General features: G+C 40.7%; 1 protein-coding gene and 1 long non-coding RNA gene across 3 annotated transcripts in view; one reads left to right on the top strand and one right to left on the bottom strand.

The window, feature by feature from the left end:
- The window catches only part of pld1b (phospholipase D1b), a 30896-nt gene extending 17839 nt beyond the window's left edge, over nt 1-13057 (top strand). For both annotated transcript variants that reach the window (XM_084034150.1, XM_084034149.1), the window contains exons 8-26: nt 37-129; nt 251-403; nt 545-694; nt 1004-1087; nt 1666-1747; nt 2163-2273; nt 2360-2542; nt 3042-3261; nt 5385-5513; nt 5607-5725; nt 6283-6396; nt 6557-6667; nt 6912-7000; nt 8519-8632; nt 8920-8969; nt 10146-10280; nt 11063-11216; nt 11903-12020; nt 12724-13057. In XM_084034150.1, coding sequence (XP_083890276.1) covers nt 37-129; nt 251-403; nt 545-694; nt 1004-1087; nt 1666-1747; nt 2163-2273; nt 2360-2542; nt 3042-3261; nt 5385-5513; nt 5607-5725; nt 6283-6396; nt 6557-6667; nt 6912-7000; nt 8519-8632; nt 8920-8969; nt 10146-10280; nt 11063-11216; nt 11903-12020; nt 12724-12948 — 2434 coding nt within the window. In that variant the 3' untranslated portion in view covers nt 12949-13057. The remainder of the gene's footprint in view (nt 1-36; nt 130-250; nt 404-544; nt 695-1003; nt 1088-1665; nt 1748-2162; nt 2274-2359; nt 2543-3041; nt 3262-5384; nt 5514-5606; nt 5726-6282; nt 6397-6556; nt 6668-6911; nt 7001-8518; nt 8633-8919; nt 8970-10145; nt 10281-11062; nt 11217-11902; nt 12021-12723) is intronic.
- A 1562-nt stretch (nt 13058-14619) lies between these two features.
- On the bottom strand, nt 14620-16040 carry LOC311029159. The gene is made up of 2 exons (XR_014598860.1): nt 15553-16040; nt 14620-15521 (listed from the first exon to the last, which is right to left on the bottom strand). It is a non-coding gene; the product is annotated as an uncharacterized lncRNA (long non-coding RNA).
- Between the last annotated feature and the right edge of the window lie 1110 nt (nt 16041-17150).

Genomic DNA, 17150 nt, shown 5'->3' with positions numbered 1-17150 from the left:
TCTTTTGGCAGAAACAGCAGCTTTGTTGTCTTTCAGAGAAGGAATGGTGTCGAAGAGATCCGGCGGCCATCGGATCCCTGGCATGAACTGCTGTGGTCGCAGCAGAATGTGCTACCGTTGGTCCAAACGGTCAGTGATCACCCACAAACACTGGCCATCATTCATTATTCATTTAAACTTCTTCAGTTAAAGTTGCATAAATGCATGTTGTTGTTGTTTTTTGTTTTTTAAACCAATGACTGGTGTGTAGCTGGCTGGTGGTGAAGGACTCCTTCCTGCTCTACATGAAGCCGGACTCGGGTGCCATCTCCTTTGTGATGCTGTTCGACAAAGAGTTCAGCATCAAGATGGACTCCAAAGACACGGAGACCAAACATGGCGTCCGCATCGACAGTCTGTCCAGGTGGGTCCTTTTATATAGCTGTTACTTTAGGGTGCTAACTGGGTGAAGCTGGCACAGTAGAAATGTAAATATGTCAAGATATAATGTATATCTCATGGAGCCCTCTTTCAGGACTGGTATAACGTGTGTGTGTGTTTCCAGATCACTGGTGCTGAAGTGCAACAGCTACAGACACGCCCGCTGGTGGGGTCAGGCCATCGAGGGCTTCGTCCACAAACACGGCTCGGCTTTCCTCACCGACCACCGCTTCGGCTCCTTCGCCAGAGAGGAAGTGAACATTCCAGCCAAATGGTAACCCTTTCAGTCTCTCTGGGCCAGATGTTAAAATGCTAGACGAGGCCCGGTCCAGTTGGCAGCGCGTGTGTGTCTGTGTCTGTCTATCTGTGTGTGTGTGTGTGTGGGTTAGTTTGTGTGTGTCTCGCTGGAGTAACCCGACACAAAGAGAGGGAAAGCGAGCCCCACCTGCTCATCACCTGTCTCCCTGCTGGGCAACACTATACTGTCTGTGAGAGAGACTGAGGGTGTGTGTGTGTGGGGGGGTGTGTTTGTTTGGGTTGTTCTTTCTGTCTAAAGGTGTGTGTGTGTGTGTGTCCCCTACAGGTATGTGAACGGTCAGATATACATGGAGGACGTGGCCGATGCTCTTGAAGAAGCCAAAGAGGAAATATTCATCACAGATTGGTGGTACGTGCGTGCGTGTGTGTGTGTGTATGTGTGTGTGTGTTCGCGTGTGTGTGTGTGTTTGTGTGTGTGTGTGTGTGTGTGTGTGTGTGTGTGTACACACCTCAGGGTGCAGTGAGTGCACTTGGCGGTCACCTCTTGGGGAGGTTTTCTGGTCAAACAGATCAGTTACAGTCTGAGGCTCAGACTACTGTTATACTAATACACACACACATACACACACACACACACACACACACACACACACACACACACACACACACACACACACACTTTTATCCCACATCGTGTGTGTGTGTGTGTAGGTGATTTACTTTATCTGCAGTACTGCAAAAAGTACTCTTGTGCAAAAGGTAGTAATGTAAAGAAATACCTCCATTCCATTTAAATATGCTGAGTACTGTAATGATATGAGTTATTGGCATTAAACTGAACTCAAGAATCCCAAAAAGAACCGTAGAGTTTTGTTGTTGGATGAAAGCCTGTCATTCAGTTTTAGTGATTGTCATGCAAGTAGTGAAGCAGAGCGTGAGGTCAGGAGATAGAGAGGAATATTATATTAATATATTGTTGCTCCACAGGTTGAGTCCAGAGATCTTCCTGAAGAGGCCGGTTGTCGAGGGCAACCGCTGGCGTCTTGACTGCATACTGAAACGCAAAGCGGTGAGCAGGAAACGTTTCCTCGTTGGTCTGTTTTCAACTCGACCGAGGCCGAACTCGAGTACTACAGTTCTGAATTAGTTGGTACTCGCTGATGGAAGCAGGCGCCATATTTTGTTGTCCAGGGAGAAAAAAAAAATGTTTTGATATATAAATTCAAATAATTTGATTTTTTTAAAACTTTTTTATTTGCATAAATTGTTAAATAGGCGTACATTATGACCAGGGATGTGATTGAGAAGAGAAAATGATGCACATGATATTTCCATCAGCTCAAATGCTGCAGCCATAAATAAATCATTGTCAGTATTCTCTCTCATACATATTTAATCTTAAAAGTAGAGCTGGAACTTACAGATGACACTCGATTATTGTTTTGCTGTTTTAGCTGTTGAAGTTTAGCTTTGTGTTTCCACAGCAACAAGGAGTGCGTGTCTTTGTGATGCTGTACAAGGAGGTGGAGTTAGCTCTGGGCATCAACTCGGGATACAGCAAGAGGACGCTGCGTCACCTTCACCCCAACATCAAGGTGAGCATCTGGTACGTTTCATACACTACACGTTTCCTGTATCAGTCTTTTTGCAAAATATATATATATATTTTTTTTTTACAAAGGTGATGCGTCACCCAGACCACGTCTCCTCCGCCGTCTACCTGTGGGCGCATCACGAGAAGATCATCGTCGTTGACCAATCGGTGGCCTTCGTTGGTGGGATTGACCTGGCGTACGGTCGCTGGGACGACAGGGAACACCGGCTGACGGACGTTGGGAGTGTTACCCTCTCACACTTGGAGCAGGTAACACACACACACACACACACACACACACACAGCTGCACTGACTGTCGGTACCAGTGTCACCTGATTTAGAACATATTTTTAAAGTCTGAAAAAAATCTATTTCTTTATATTTTGAGTAAATAGCAGCTAAAAAAGGGTCATAATTTATGGGCAATGTGAAGTTTATGAGTCATAGGAGACTCGTGATTATTGACTATTCTTTTTTCCAAGTCATCCAGTCCTAGATTAAAATAAATAAATAAATAAATTCAACACACAGACGATCACACAAAGTCGTGAATTAATTTTATGCCTACCTCCAGCAACTATCAAATAGAAAGATTAGAATAAAATAAAGTAAAATATTTTACTGAAGAAGCAATATAGCAAAAACATGTTAAATATATAAAAATGATAAAATAAAATATTTTGTAAAAGAAACAATAGAAAACGCTTACTTAAATAAAAAAACAATAATTAGCTTTCAGCACTCTGACCTTATTTAAATGATCGTCAGGCTGAACGTGCCTCTTCCAACTTGGCTGCACCGGCCAACGGCAGCGGTGCCGTTTCCCAGAAGAATGGGAAAGGCATCTTTACAGTGATGGACTCGGGGGACCAGCCCAAGCTCAAAGGACAGGGGAGGATGAAAAGGACCAAGTTCAGCATCCGGAGACACCTGCAGAAACACGGTCTGGCCCACCCTGACAGCGACAGTGATCTGGAAGACGAAGAGAGTGAGTGAAGATGTTTATTTCATATATTTAGATATACTTTTGAGGTGTGGATTCATGAGGTTTGTCTCCATAGTCAGTGTATTTACCTGGTAGATGGAGTTTAGAGAAACAGAACAGGAGCAAAGCAATGTACTGCTGTGGATGATTTTCCGACACCTAAAACATTATCAGTTTGAGCCTTTCTGAAGGGGAATGAAGCAGTTATCTACCACCAGACTCCATTGACAAAAACGCTCACACCTTGAGGATCATTTGACTAGTTGGTTCTGATCCGGCAGCGATCCCTCTAAGCTGCTGTCTCAGTGTTTGTGGCCGCTCTGTTCAGGTTGGTCCAACAGCATCACCAGCCAGCACGCTCTGATCCCCAGCAGGCTGGCGGAGCTGAGGACGGCCGCTCCCATTGGCCAGTGTCAGGCTGGTGAGTCCGTGGCGGCGGTAGTGTTGCTGTGTGGCCGCTCGCCTTCCAGTGTGCTTTGCTGTGGTTTTGGAGTGGAATGAACCACATCTGGTTCTGTGTGAGAGTTTGAAACTTCACTCTTCCCATGTGTCTTTTTATATTTGAACATCTTTCATGTAGACATGAGAATTTTGTAGTAAATCAGACGGCAATACCATTTATTTTTCACATTTTTATTCAGTATTGAAGCACAATTTTGATAATCTATTTATTTTGAGTCTTTTACTCATAGCAGAAATGTCATATAGCTGCTGGTTTCCATGTGTTTTTTGCTTTTCTCTGATTTATATAATAGTACATATAGTATTTTGGGTGTTTTTGACTCTTGTTCAAACAAAACTGGATTAGAAGATATTAATGACAAGGATAAAAACCTGCAAATACTGATTTGTAAGTGTAATAAAAAACATATGTACAACTGCAAAAATATAGAGCAGCACAAATGAGAAGCAGAGCAAACGCTAACCACTTGAAAAGTCCAGTTGATCTCAAGGAACAAGTAAAAATAAACTGCAACAACATATAGCCTATCCTTATATTTCCCTTTTTAAAGTCTTGCACATACATCAAGCAGAGCTGTGGTTTGGTTTGATGAGATACTGCAGCCTGTAATCTCTCTTTTTAAACAAACTCATATTTCTCTGCTGGCAGACGTGTTTCTCCTGCAGTAAAACAGATGCCGGAGCGTTTTATTAACTGCTGCTGGTTTGCCAGGATCACTGTTTGCTGCTTGTGTGATAGCTGGGAAGTGTCAGGGATGAACATGAGGCAAACAACCGTTACTATAAAAAGATTAAGTCGTAATTCCACAGAATTGTTTTCTTTTTTTTATTATTTTCTTTGATTTGTCTACAATCCATTCACTTCCACTGTTTATTTTGCTGTATTTCAGGTGAGTTCAGTGTCTCTGTACACCTCTGAGGTGTTATTAATCTCGACTGTAGTGCTGTGTTCCCTCCAGCCGCTGTTTCTTTTCTGTGAAATGCTGTCAAAGTATTATCCAAACACCAGTGTATCACAGTCAACGTGAGCGTGGTACAGATTAGACCATCGCCTCCTTTTTAGAGAGAGAGGTACCGAGGTATTCTTTAAACCAACGTTTCTCTTACATCACAATCCTGCTGTGGTTTTATTCCATATTCTATATTCTTTGTTATTATCATCAAACCGCATAAACACATTGTAGGTTTTTTATGAAACAAACAGGAGGAAATAGGGACATTTTTGGGGACTATTTTCAGCAGTGGATTAATCCATATTTGTGTCAGCAGGAAGGTGTACAAGTGTCAATACAAGTATCAATCTTTTATTATATATGATTAATATGGCATTTTCAATTTTTTCAAGACTTTTTCAATTCACTAGAGTTTAACGTTAATGGCGATTGTATCCATGCTTAAAAAATGAGAAACGTTTTGTTCATTTGTGAAGATTATCTTGAACAAAAAATGTCCTTTTTTTGAAATGTTTATAATCCATAATCCAAAATCCTATGAAAACTCAGAGGGCAATGCTTACTTCCTGCCTACAGAAATACTGCATCCCTGCAGGACTGAGTTTCTGAAAAGGTTCCTAGTCCCTGGGGAAATGGCTTCAGTTGTTGGTTCTTTTTTTATTGCGTCGCACTGCTGATAAATAACTGGATATTCACGTGTATGTGTTTCAGGGAGCGGCTCAGTACGCAGTCTACAAACGGAGGTCGGGGAGTTGTTTGGAAACACGCGGTTCTGGCACGGAAAAGACTACTGCAACTTTGTGTTCAAGGACTGGATCCAGCTGGACAAACCGTTCGACGGTAAGAACACCATCGAGCTCAAAGTTTACCCTGAGAAGTGGGGAGAGATTTATTTCACCTTCCCGTCCTCCTGCTCACATTCCTGTGTTTCAGACTTCATAGACAGACACACTACTCCCAGAATGCCTTGGCATGACATCTCCTCGGTGGTGCATGGGAAAGCAGCTCGAGATGTGGCCAGACACTTCATCCAGCGGTGGAACTTCACCAAGGTCAGAGGTCATGATACTCAAACATATTGAGTCTCTTTACCTGATTCCAGGGAGACATTGTTCCTTCTGTTGAAGAGTCACAGAGAAAAACACAGAAAAAGATTGAATCTAATCTATTTTTAACTGAAAAATATCAATATCAGTTCAAGTGTACACTTTATTTAGAATAATTTTACTGCGTTCCCTTGCTGTCAGACTTTCTGACAGGGAGCTTAGAGGCTGTTATCTACCACAAGACTCCATTGACAAAAATTATAATTTTACTTGCCCTGGACAGAAGTGATGCAACTAGATTGGTTGAGGAAACAAATTTAAATTTAAAAAAAATTGGAGATAACACAAAATCTGTATATCTGTATCATGTCTTTATTTTCACAATGTGGCGCCAGCGTCAGCATAAGCTGTAATAACAAGAATTTAAGTGCATCAGATAAACATTTATCTCTTTGGTAAATCTTGCTGTGATCTGACTCTGCAGCCACATTATTGTAGCAGTATGATAAATCTGCAGCTGTGTGCAGCAGCGCTCTGTGTGAACTGTGTGTTTCTATTTCCAGCTCGTGAAGCCAAAGTACCGTTCTCTGTCGTTCCCGTATCTGCTGCCCAAATCTCACACCACAGCCGGAGAGCAGCGATACCAAGTCCCCAACTGCACCAACGCCAAAGTGCAGGTTGGTGCTGTATATTAAACTACTTCTCTGCCAGTTTCCACTTCACTTTCAGTACAGGTTTTGGTTTATTTTATTTTATTACAGTCCCGCCATCACCACATTCTACCTATCTCAGCTCTGTCAGTGGGTTTTAGTGTGCAATATGTCTCCCTTCCCTCAGATCCTTCGCTCGGCCTCCGACTGGTCCGCTGGCATCAAATACCACGAGGAGTCCATCCACAACGCCTACGTCCACGTCATCCAGAACAGCCAGCACTTCATCTACATAGAGGTACTTATCCGTACCAGTGCAAATGTTTTTGTAAGACTGCAGGTAACCATAGCAACGACACATATGCTGAAACTAACCACAGATTAACACAGATTTATCCAATGCAAATAGTGAGTTTTTAGAACATTTTAAACAACTATGTAAGAGACATTTTTAAAACAGTGTATAAATATGAATTTAGACCAGAACAAATGACAGTTCTTGTTCATTAATTGACATGTTTGTTTGTTTGTTTGTCTTTCAGAATCAGTTCTTCATCAGCTGTGCAGACAACAGACACGTTTTCAACAAGATAGGAGACGCTATCGCAGAGCGCATCATCAGAGCATATAGGTAACCCACACACACACATACACACACACACACATGCAAATATGTAATTAGATCAACACACACTTTGTAAACTTGTGCACGGCTACTGTGTATATTTAGCCTCACCTTGTTTGTGCACTCGGCCTTATCTTGAAATTATTTCCCAGAAACACACACACACACACACACACACACACACACACACACACACACGCACACACACACACACGCACACACCTCCCAGAGAATTAATAGACTGAATTGATCACATCATATATCATGTTTGACTTTGGCCTCTGAAGATTTATGTAAATATGTTCCTATTTAGGGTTCAGTCTGTCTGTGAGGGTTTGTTGTCCAGGATATCAGAGCTTATCAGAGGACACACATCCTGCACAAAATAAGGAAACGTGTGCACACAAACTAGCACTTGCACACAAACCTGACCTGATTTCTTCCATAAAGATTCAGCGTATAAACAGTCCAGGGCTGCTTATATAAACGTTCTGTCTGTCTCAGTGTCAGCTGACACAAATGAAAGTGTTGACACTAACTTCCTCGTGTCTGAATGATTTTCTGAAGCTTATGTCAATCCAGCTCTTCTTGTCTCTGAATGAGTTTGCAAAGTGCCTTTTCTTGTCTTTCAGACTGTAAAACTGTTCAACTATACACTTATTTAGAAGATCATTAAGATTTTATACCCAGCTTGGCTGAACTGAAGCATCCGCCTCCTTAAGCTTCTTAAACTGCCCCTAAAATAGACTTTAAAGACATTAATACACTGCATCAGCCACTTTTAGCTTCTCACAGACATATTATCAGTGTGTGTTAGTAAAAGAAATATTGGAATGCCAAAGATATCACTTAGTTTATCCACCAGAGAAGTTTGTTTTTTAACCGTTAAATGTCGTGCATGGTTAATTCTTTAAGATGCACATTTAAGGTTTGTTTTGTGTTGTGTTTATATATAGAATACAGATTTTAGGGTATCTTGGTGCGTTTTAAGACTCTGACATTGAACATCCCCGCCCTCCCTCTTCTTTCTCATTGTAACTCTTAATATGTTATAATATTAAGAGTATATACCTGATATTTAACTTTTAATATCAGTATCAACTGCAAAAATCCCAATTTTTTTTATCACAGTTGGCCTAACTCAGGGTGTGAGTCTTTGTGGCCATATAAAAAATATATTCTTCCATTACTTCACTTAAGCATTTTTTCTCTGTGAAGCACTTTGTAGGGTTTGATAAGTGCTCTATAAATAGTTTATTATTAAAAAATAAACTGACAGTCAACAATGGAGCTCTTCAGTCCTTTCTCAGCTCTACCTCCTTAATTAATGTTTTCCCACAAAATGAGGATGCTTTTTGGTGGAAAAGGTTTGCTGTCCACCTCCAGCTGCTAGTTTTTGTGATCCAGCCTCAGTAACGCTGTTTATTCCTTACTTGTAATCCATCTGATAAATACGTCACACATAAATCACATCACACATTAACAGTGTCATCTCTCTCTGTATGATGTTTTTAATGTTTTCAGGGAGGGTAAAAGGTACCGAGTATACGTGGTGACGCCTCTACTGCCGGGCTTCGAAGGAGACATCAACACCGGAGGAGGCAGCGCCATCCAGGCCGTCATGCACTTCAACTACAGGTCTATTAAAGCTGCCTTAAGTCCCCTGTTGTTTGTCTTGAGTTAAACCCCAGAAGGAGCCGGTGATGGATTAACGCCACACCTTAACTCTTTAAAACGGTTGCTGTAAGTCGTGTACACGCGTGCGTGGTTACGTTCCATTCCTTTTTCAGGCTGACATTCATTGTCTAACCCGCATTGTTGAGTAAACACTCGGCCCTCCCCATGCAAACACTGTGACACACACAAAGGCTTGAGGAATGTGGACCTGCTGCTCATCCACCTCTGTCCCTTTCTGTTCCCTGCAGGACCATGAACAGAGGAGAGCACTCCATCATCTCCCAGCTCCAGAAAGAGAGTAAGTCAGAGTTAACCGCCGCTTCACACCGTCAGACTGTGAGCTTGTTGTTGCACTGGCTGTATGTGTAATAACCTGCAGCATTTTATTTTGCCACTTTTCACTTCCTGACATTATGTCACAATATTTCAGAGACGTAATATAAGATAAGTGCTTGATATTATTCCTTAAATTCTCTTTATTTGAGACTAAAGTTCTGTCGTTATTTAGTTTGTATGTAGTATAGTATTTATATACAACCCTAAAGAACAACTTAACAGCAGCTGGAAATCTTCGTTGTGGTCGTGGTTTTAACATGCAGCAACAAGGTTTCCCAATTTATAGACCTAGTTTTAAAGCTGGTTTTGGCCGTTATTTACAAAGAAGACATGGTTATGGCAACAGACCAAATTGGTGGCGATCAAGACTTCCTGTAGGTGTTTGCGTAGACCCGGTCATTGGGCTGATTGTCAGGCAGCTGTAGTTTCTAGAATATTGACCACCAGGCCAATGGATAAACCACTTTCACAGGTGAACATTTGCAGGAAATCCCACAACTTTTGTTGTCACCATATGCATTCATGTTACTGTGGAAAGATGTTGCTGAAGAAATAGAGCCTTTTCTCTGTGCTGTCGCAAATAAGTTGACATGCTTGAATCTTGTCATCAGTTGTTTAACACAATACCAGATGATGAAGAACAAAATATAAAGGACATTGTTTGGACATAAGAAGACGCCACACATGTTTTTCATTAAAGCCTTACAGCTTCTTACCCTGGTGGAGCTTTCCCTCAAATTGCCCCGGGAGCTTGTGGTCAGAGCTGCATAACATCGACAGTGCCTTATGAAGTCGCCCTGCTGGAAAAATAAAGGTCCCACATGTGCAGCTGGACGGCATATATAACATGTATATCCTATAATATAGGAATCATTTAAGAAACATTTCATTTAGTCTGTCATTATCCAACTAAACCCCACATCCACAAACACAAAACCACAAACTTGCATTTGCATTCTGCTTTTATGTATTTTTACATCAGTCCTTTAATCTCTGGTTTTTGAATGGTTTACTGTACATTATTGCCAAGTTTATTTTAAATCATAGCGCCTTCAGGTTCATTATAGTACAAAATGTAAATTCTATTTCTGCTGGTTCGATGTCTTCCCATATGTGACTGGTTCTTACTGTTGTCCAGTGGGTGAGCAGTGGATGAACTACATCTCCATCGGTGGTTTGAGGACTCATGCTGAGCTGGAGGGGAAGCTGGTGACCGAGCTCATCTACGTCCACAGCAAGATGCTCATCGCCGACGACAACACCGTCATAATTGGTACTTTTCTTCCATTCTGTGACAACCTCACTGACTCCTCAGCGTGAAACACACTTGCATCATACCACACGATTAGCCCATGTCCATATAGCCGCTTGAGTTTCACCATTACAAGATTAAAAGATGACAGATGTAATGAAATATTCCCACGGACACTAGACTGACCATGTATAATAGAGGAGAGAGAAACAGGAGCTGCAGAGACGGAGAGACCGGTGACATCCTTTTTATATTAAAGAAGGCACAGTAGAAAAACGACAAGATGAGAAACATTTAAAAAGCCTGAAGACGTTAGAAAGCAAAGTGTGAGCTTTCAATTTCAACTGCAGCCACTTGTGCTAAAAATATACAGCAAGTTCTAACAGGTGAGTCAAGCGCTGCAGATAAAAGCAACCGGCAGATGTCAGATGCTACATTATTTTGCTCTAAGTTTTCTTGAACTTTTAACCGTTTCACGTTTTAAATGCCCCAGATAGTCTAAAGTAGTACTGTGGTTGCCAAACGTTTTGGCTTCCCTTTAAATGCAGCAATGTGTGCTCGTTGCATGTCTCATCAGTTCACTTCTCCGATTGGTTGATTTGAGTTTCGTTGTTTCCTTCCCTTTTCCATTATCGTAGTGCCACCACAGATCTCTTTATATGTACGCTATGTTTTACTTAAGAGGTGTTTCTTTGAACACGTTGTAGTTCATGAACACTCATGCGGTCTGAGCTTAGATGTTGCAGCGCCACCTACTGGTGGACTCTGTGGTCTCACTTGTCTTGTTGTCTTGTGTCGTGCAGGTTCTGCCAACATCAATGACCGGAGCATGCTGGGAAAGAGGGACAGTGAGGTGGCGGTGATCGTGGAGGACTCGGAGACGGTGACCACGGTGATGGACGGGCAGGAGTACCAAGCTGGAAAATACGCCCTGCAGCTCCGCCTTGAGTGCTTCAAGTACTGAAACATCCTGAATCCTGCTTTATTTGTTTATTAATTCATCTGGTGCATCTCTACAAGTTTTAAAGACATTACACAAGAAATAATAACATATTAAAGGAAAGAGAAAACTCATTTTGACATATTAATTTGAATGGGGATGTCCATTCTACTCCTCTTTTATATGTATAACTAAGCTTTTTCAGCAGGGGTTCTTAAAGAGACGGGCACTAAAACAAAGCGTTTCAGACAGAGGGTCAATACAGATATATTCAGATTGACTGTGTGAGTTAAATTATTTGTTTTTTGAACATTAAAGCATGTAAACACGTTCTAGTAGAAACCCAAAATACAAGTATGAACCGGAAAATGAGCAGGATATGTCTCCTTTAAAATTCAACAACACAGTGAATCTTGAAAATCTAATTTCATGTGTCATTTTTCAAGTTGTTTTACACAATCTTTTAACTCTGCCGGGAAAATCGTGTTTGGCAGACCTCAGATCACAAACGACACAAGCAAAGGCTCTGCGTCTTCTCTCTTTTTGTTGTACTTCTTTTTAATTTCATCATCACGTCTGCATCTTCTTGCCAAATATCTTCATTCGCAATATCCTGCAGTGTTTCAGCATTTCCCTTTCTGTTGCCATCAGTGTTTCTTCATGGCTCTCCCCCTCCTCCCCCTCTCTGTCTCCTCTCTCTCAGGATGATTTTGGGCGCTAACACAGATCCCTCCATCGACTTGTCGGATCCTGTCAGTGACCATTTCTACAAGGAGGTCTGGATGGCCACCTCTGCTCGCAATGCCACCATCTACCAGAGGGTGAGTCTCCTGCTCGGTTTGTTGCACTTCTGTTGTCATTGCTTGATTTCAGAATTTTTTTTAGCTTTATCACAATGAACTTTAAATATATGATTTGGTGATGCAGCTTTTAACAATAAACAACAATTAATTGTTAAATTAAAATTAAAAAAAGGAAAATAGGTTGATGTTTGTTGTGATTTAGCAGATTTTGTTCCAGCCTTCCCTTTACATGTGTTTGAATGTTTATTTATGTATATTGAACATTTTCAAATATATTAAACAAACACCTGGAAATCCTGAACTGGATTTGCACACCGTCAGCCAATTCACTTGTTATATGTGCCAAATCATATTTGACAAGTCTTAATTGGCCACGAGGAATACAAATATTGAACAAAAAAACTATTCAAGGGGAAGTATGTTGCGAAAATGAAATTTATAGGAATGTTTTGGTGATTATTCTCCCTGTGCGGTTAGAAGTAGAGCTGAAACCATTAGTTTAGCAAATATCTATTCATTGTTTTAGTTTAAGCTTCTTTGTTGTGAGGTTTTGATGTCTTTTCTCTTTTTTATAATAAAGATCCTCAGAAATGGATGACATATTGGAAACTCAATTGTATTGACATTAATGGAAAAACATTTTAACAAGAGATCTTGTCCAAGGCCAGTTCTCAACACCAAACCCAGATTTTGTTTCTGACTTCCGTCTCCTTTTCTTCAGGTCTTCCGTAGTCTGCCGTCCAGCGACGTCCGTAACATCCTGGAGCTGGAGGGCTACCTCGCCAAGCTGGGCCTGGATAAAGAGGACCCGGCCCGGGCTCAAGAGGAGCTGAAGAAGATCCGCGGCTTCCTGGTCCAGTTTCCACTTCAGTTCCTGGCCGAACAGAATCTGCTTCCTCCCATCGGATCCAAGGAGGCCATGGTGCCCATGGAGGTCTGGACCTGAGACACGGGGACTCACCTGTGCATTCACATGTTTGCACACAGCATAAAGAAGGCTAACCGGTCGACAATACCCACTCTGGTGCCATTTTGGAAGTCACAGTGGCTGAAAACTACTGTTTAAGTGTTGTAGTTATGAAAATGTCTAACAACAGTATTCATATCTGTCCCATGGTAGGCTACAACAATGGTTCCCAACTTCTGGTCTGCAAAAAAAAAACCTAAATATAACTTCTAACCAATTCTCTAGTGTTAATGCAGTAAAAACGTTGTCTGTCTGTGCTATATCTGTTCCTTTATTATTTATTATGAACTACAAGTGGTAGAGCCTTACTTTTACTCCATTTGTAATATGTAAATCATCTACAGTGCAAAAGCGGTTGGGAAGCCCTGATGTACCGTTGGATTATGATGAGGTATTTAAGTAGAAATGGGGAAATGAAGCTACGCATCATCTGCGAAACACACACGAGCAGTCAGATGATCAAACAGATAAAACAAATTCTCTGTAAATATGGTATCGTTCTCCTTTGTTTTTTTCATCCAAATATCTGTTATAAACATCCACACATTTCAGCTGCGCTCGCTTCCACTTTGACCTCTGAAAAAGTGTTTAAGATAATCTGGATAAACAGTTTTGTTGATCGTCTAACTGCTCGTGTTTCTTTACCCATTGGACCTATTTTTAGTGACATGGCCACAAACTGAGATTTCACCCCAATAGGATCATTATTAAAAATCAAAAAACCATAGTTTTCCTTTAAAGGGACAGAGTGTAGGATTTGGTGGCATCTAGTGATGAAGTTGCAGATTACAACCAACTGAATACCCCACTCCTCCCTTTCCAAGACGTCTTAGCTGCAGCCTGAGAGGAAGCTCTGCCTTATAAGAATAGCAGCCAAAATGACTTCCAAAATGGCGTCAGCTGTGGTTGCAACATCGCCTCTGTACCTGCGGTGCCACTGAATGCACACCGATAACCTATTGCATCATGGGAACAACCTTGAGACTCAGAATGGATGTTTATGCATACAAATACACACATGTACATGCAAACATGGAGAGAAGTCAACTAGCAGGCGGAGTATTGAACGCCTGAGAAACTGGGCCTCATGTTTACACAAAGGAAAACAGTGGAAGTGATCTACTCTGAGGCCTCCTCCTCCTCACCAGGCTATTAATCTACGATCTTGCTCCTTCATTTTGCCGCAACACTATGCAACGTCAAGTGCCGGCAAACGCAGCTCTGACTCTTCGGTGTTGACGGTTTGCAAAGACACTAAAAAAGAAAACGAGACTTTAATGAAGACATCGGTGCAGAGAAGAGGATGAAGAGCAGTGTGGTGCTGTCAGAGGTCTCCAGATATTTTGACTCGTATCTCTGAAGCCCTGCTTTTAATATTTATGTCAAACAGGAAAATCACAAGTGCCAAAGATGACAGACTGTAGCCTGATGTAAATACAGTACATTCTTTTACATTCCTCATTCTGTGGATTCTACATCACGCCTTAAATTAACTGCTTTCATGCTCTGATCTGGTAGCACTTTTGTTTTGCAAGTCTGTAATTTCCAAAAAAGCAAGAAGTTGGTTTGAAAAGAACTGCTGTAATTTGGTTTTAATTGCAGCAAATTCTAACTTTTTTTTTTTTTTTTTTTTTTAGGTTTCTAACTAAGTAAACATCAATTTGTCACTCGATTATAATTGGAAACTTTACACTACTTATCATAATTTATTGCCTGTATAGAGAACATTCTTATTGGTGCACCAACTAAAATACTCTAAGTAACACTTAAAGTTATTCAGAATATGTGTGCAAATAATCATCCTTTCCAAGGAACTGCCAGGAAATTACAGATTTGAATAAACCATTCTTTTTTTTTTTTTATCTACACAGATTCATGCATGATAAGTTTCATTCAGTGTCAGCCAACTTTATATGAACAGTCAATGCTGATTTGTGAGGAAAAGTTTTAGCAGCTGCAAGTGCAAATTTACCGTTGCCCTCTAGTGGCCAAAATATCCATTATTCCAGGATTAGCTTTACGGTTTTATTTTCATAAAGATGTTATTCAAGTTTACTAATTATTTAATAGTTAGAAACCATGGTTCACAATGTCAACTTAATGCTGACTTCAGATGAACAGAATCAGTATTTCTGAAAAGAATAATCTCTAGATTTCTGGAAGGCAGCATCAGTGTTCTCCAGTGTCTTCCTCGTTGGTCTGTGTGTGATCTGCATGACGCTGTTTTGTGCAATGAATTAGATTTTTAGAATAAGAAAAGGCAAAACATGAGATGTTACCCATAGCCGACAGCCTGACAGCAGCTCGTTGCCATTAAACATTACAGGTAAATGCATGAACCCTGCAAGCTGAATGGTTGCCTTTTAAAGCCATGGACATTATTGATGCTAAACTGTGTGCCTGTCTACAAGCTGTGTGTCTTCCAGACACACCTGATACTTCTCTACTGTTAACAATATTGATGGAAAATGCACCTTAAATGTGCTCTTCATTTTAGTCTTCCTCTCTACCTCCTTGTGTTTCTACCTCCTGCTCCTGTGCATGTTTGTAATCTTTGAAAATGTGGAATATTTGCAGATACACCCCCAAACATTTAACCAGGTTAAGTCATCTGAAAAGGCAAAGAAAGGTTTGGAGTCCAATGACTATAATAAACTGAATTCATCCTACAGAGATGAGGAGCAAAAAGTTGATTTGGATGGAAAGATTTTCTGTGCATCTACAATAACTGAATTTATACCACAAATATGGATGTAGTTGTTGTTTTAGATGATTTCTCAGCAATCAGGAACACAGACATACTGTGCACATGGATTCGTACCAGGTGTTAATGGGCCTTTATACCGTCAATGGCTGCTTCATTTTCTCGCCACCTGAGAGGTAGAGGTTGAGAAACACTGGCCTGTTCTATCTTTACTCTCTTTTAATCACTGTGTCTCTGAAAATGCACTATTTGCACAGACTGTTGTTTTCTTGTGGTGACCCCTTAAATGATCTGCAGTACCATGTCATGTGCTTTTTTTTGAACGGAATAGATAAATTATGTAATAAGTCATTAAAAATGATCTGATCTTCAATCTATGTGACTTTACCTTTTACTTTTTCTCTCAAAAATGTGCCATTCATAATCATCGTCTTAAAAAACACAGCATTAATCAGGAATAAAATATCCTATATTTGGGTATATGAGTGACATCAGTAGAGGTAGTAATCAAAATAATTTAAAAAGGTGATGAACGTATTAAAAAACTGAAGAGCCACGTTGGAAAAAATGTTTTCCTGAAAAAAAATATATAAATACTTGGATTGCAGAGACAAATATGAAAAAGTATTAACAACCGTATTCAAATAATTCATTTTATTTATAAGCTCAGATGGCCCTGCTTGTGAGGCATCATCTCGAACAACTGTCCCACAACAAGAAACAAACATGAGTGAGCACACACAGAAAAATTCACTTTTATATATTCAGTATTTTTATACAAAGCTGCAACTGCAAATGCCTCAGATGCAGAACAAGATAAAAGTCACCCCAGGACTATTTCAGTAAATAAAACACATTTGATCCATCTTCTTCACACCTCCATCATCCCTCCGTCCTCCTCTATACTCATTGAATATGTATGTCTCTTGTCTCCTTCATTCTTTGCACAGCTCTGTTTATCAGCTGTCACCGCAATGAAAAACAAGTCTGTGGTGCAAATGAAAACAGCTCTGTCCTCAGAAAACCTCCACCGTCCCAAATTGTTCCCTCCTGCAGCTCTCATTTATGCCACTCGATGGCGCCACAGAAACACAATCTGAAGCCTACACTGCCAAAATATGTGGACACCTCTGTCCTTACACTTTAGTGTTGTCTGGATCTGGTTTGTATACCTGTCCTGGCATGACATCACTGATTCGGGTGAGTCCTGAGATCGACCTGTCTGTACTTCTACTGTAAAAGGATACACGTGACCTCTCACACACACACACACACAAAAGGATGCACACACATTATATGAACTGCTGTTTGCTCGTTAAGTGTAATTACTTGTTGTTTCATGGAGTGATTCAGGCTTTCAGTGTGTTGAGACTTGAGAACATGCACAGACAGAAACATGACCAATGATGTTCAGAGTTCTTCCCAGGAGTTGTGTTGAGCTCTCCGTTTTGGCACTTAGTTTGCCGCCATTGCATTA

This window comes from Eutrigla gurnardus (assembly GCF_963514095.1).
Source record: "Eutrigla gurnardus genome assembly, chromosome: 18".
NCBI classification, from domain to species: domain Eukaryota; kingdom Metazoa; phylum Chordata; class Actinopteri; order Perciformes; family Triglidae; genus Eutrigla; species Eutrigla gurnardus.
Note: the sequence above shows the minus strand (reverse complement) of the source record. Positions and strands in the feature narration are given on the sequence as shown.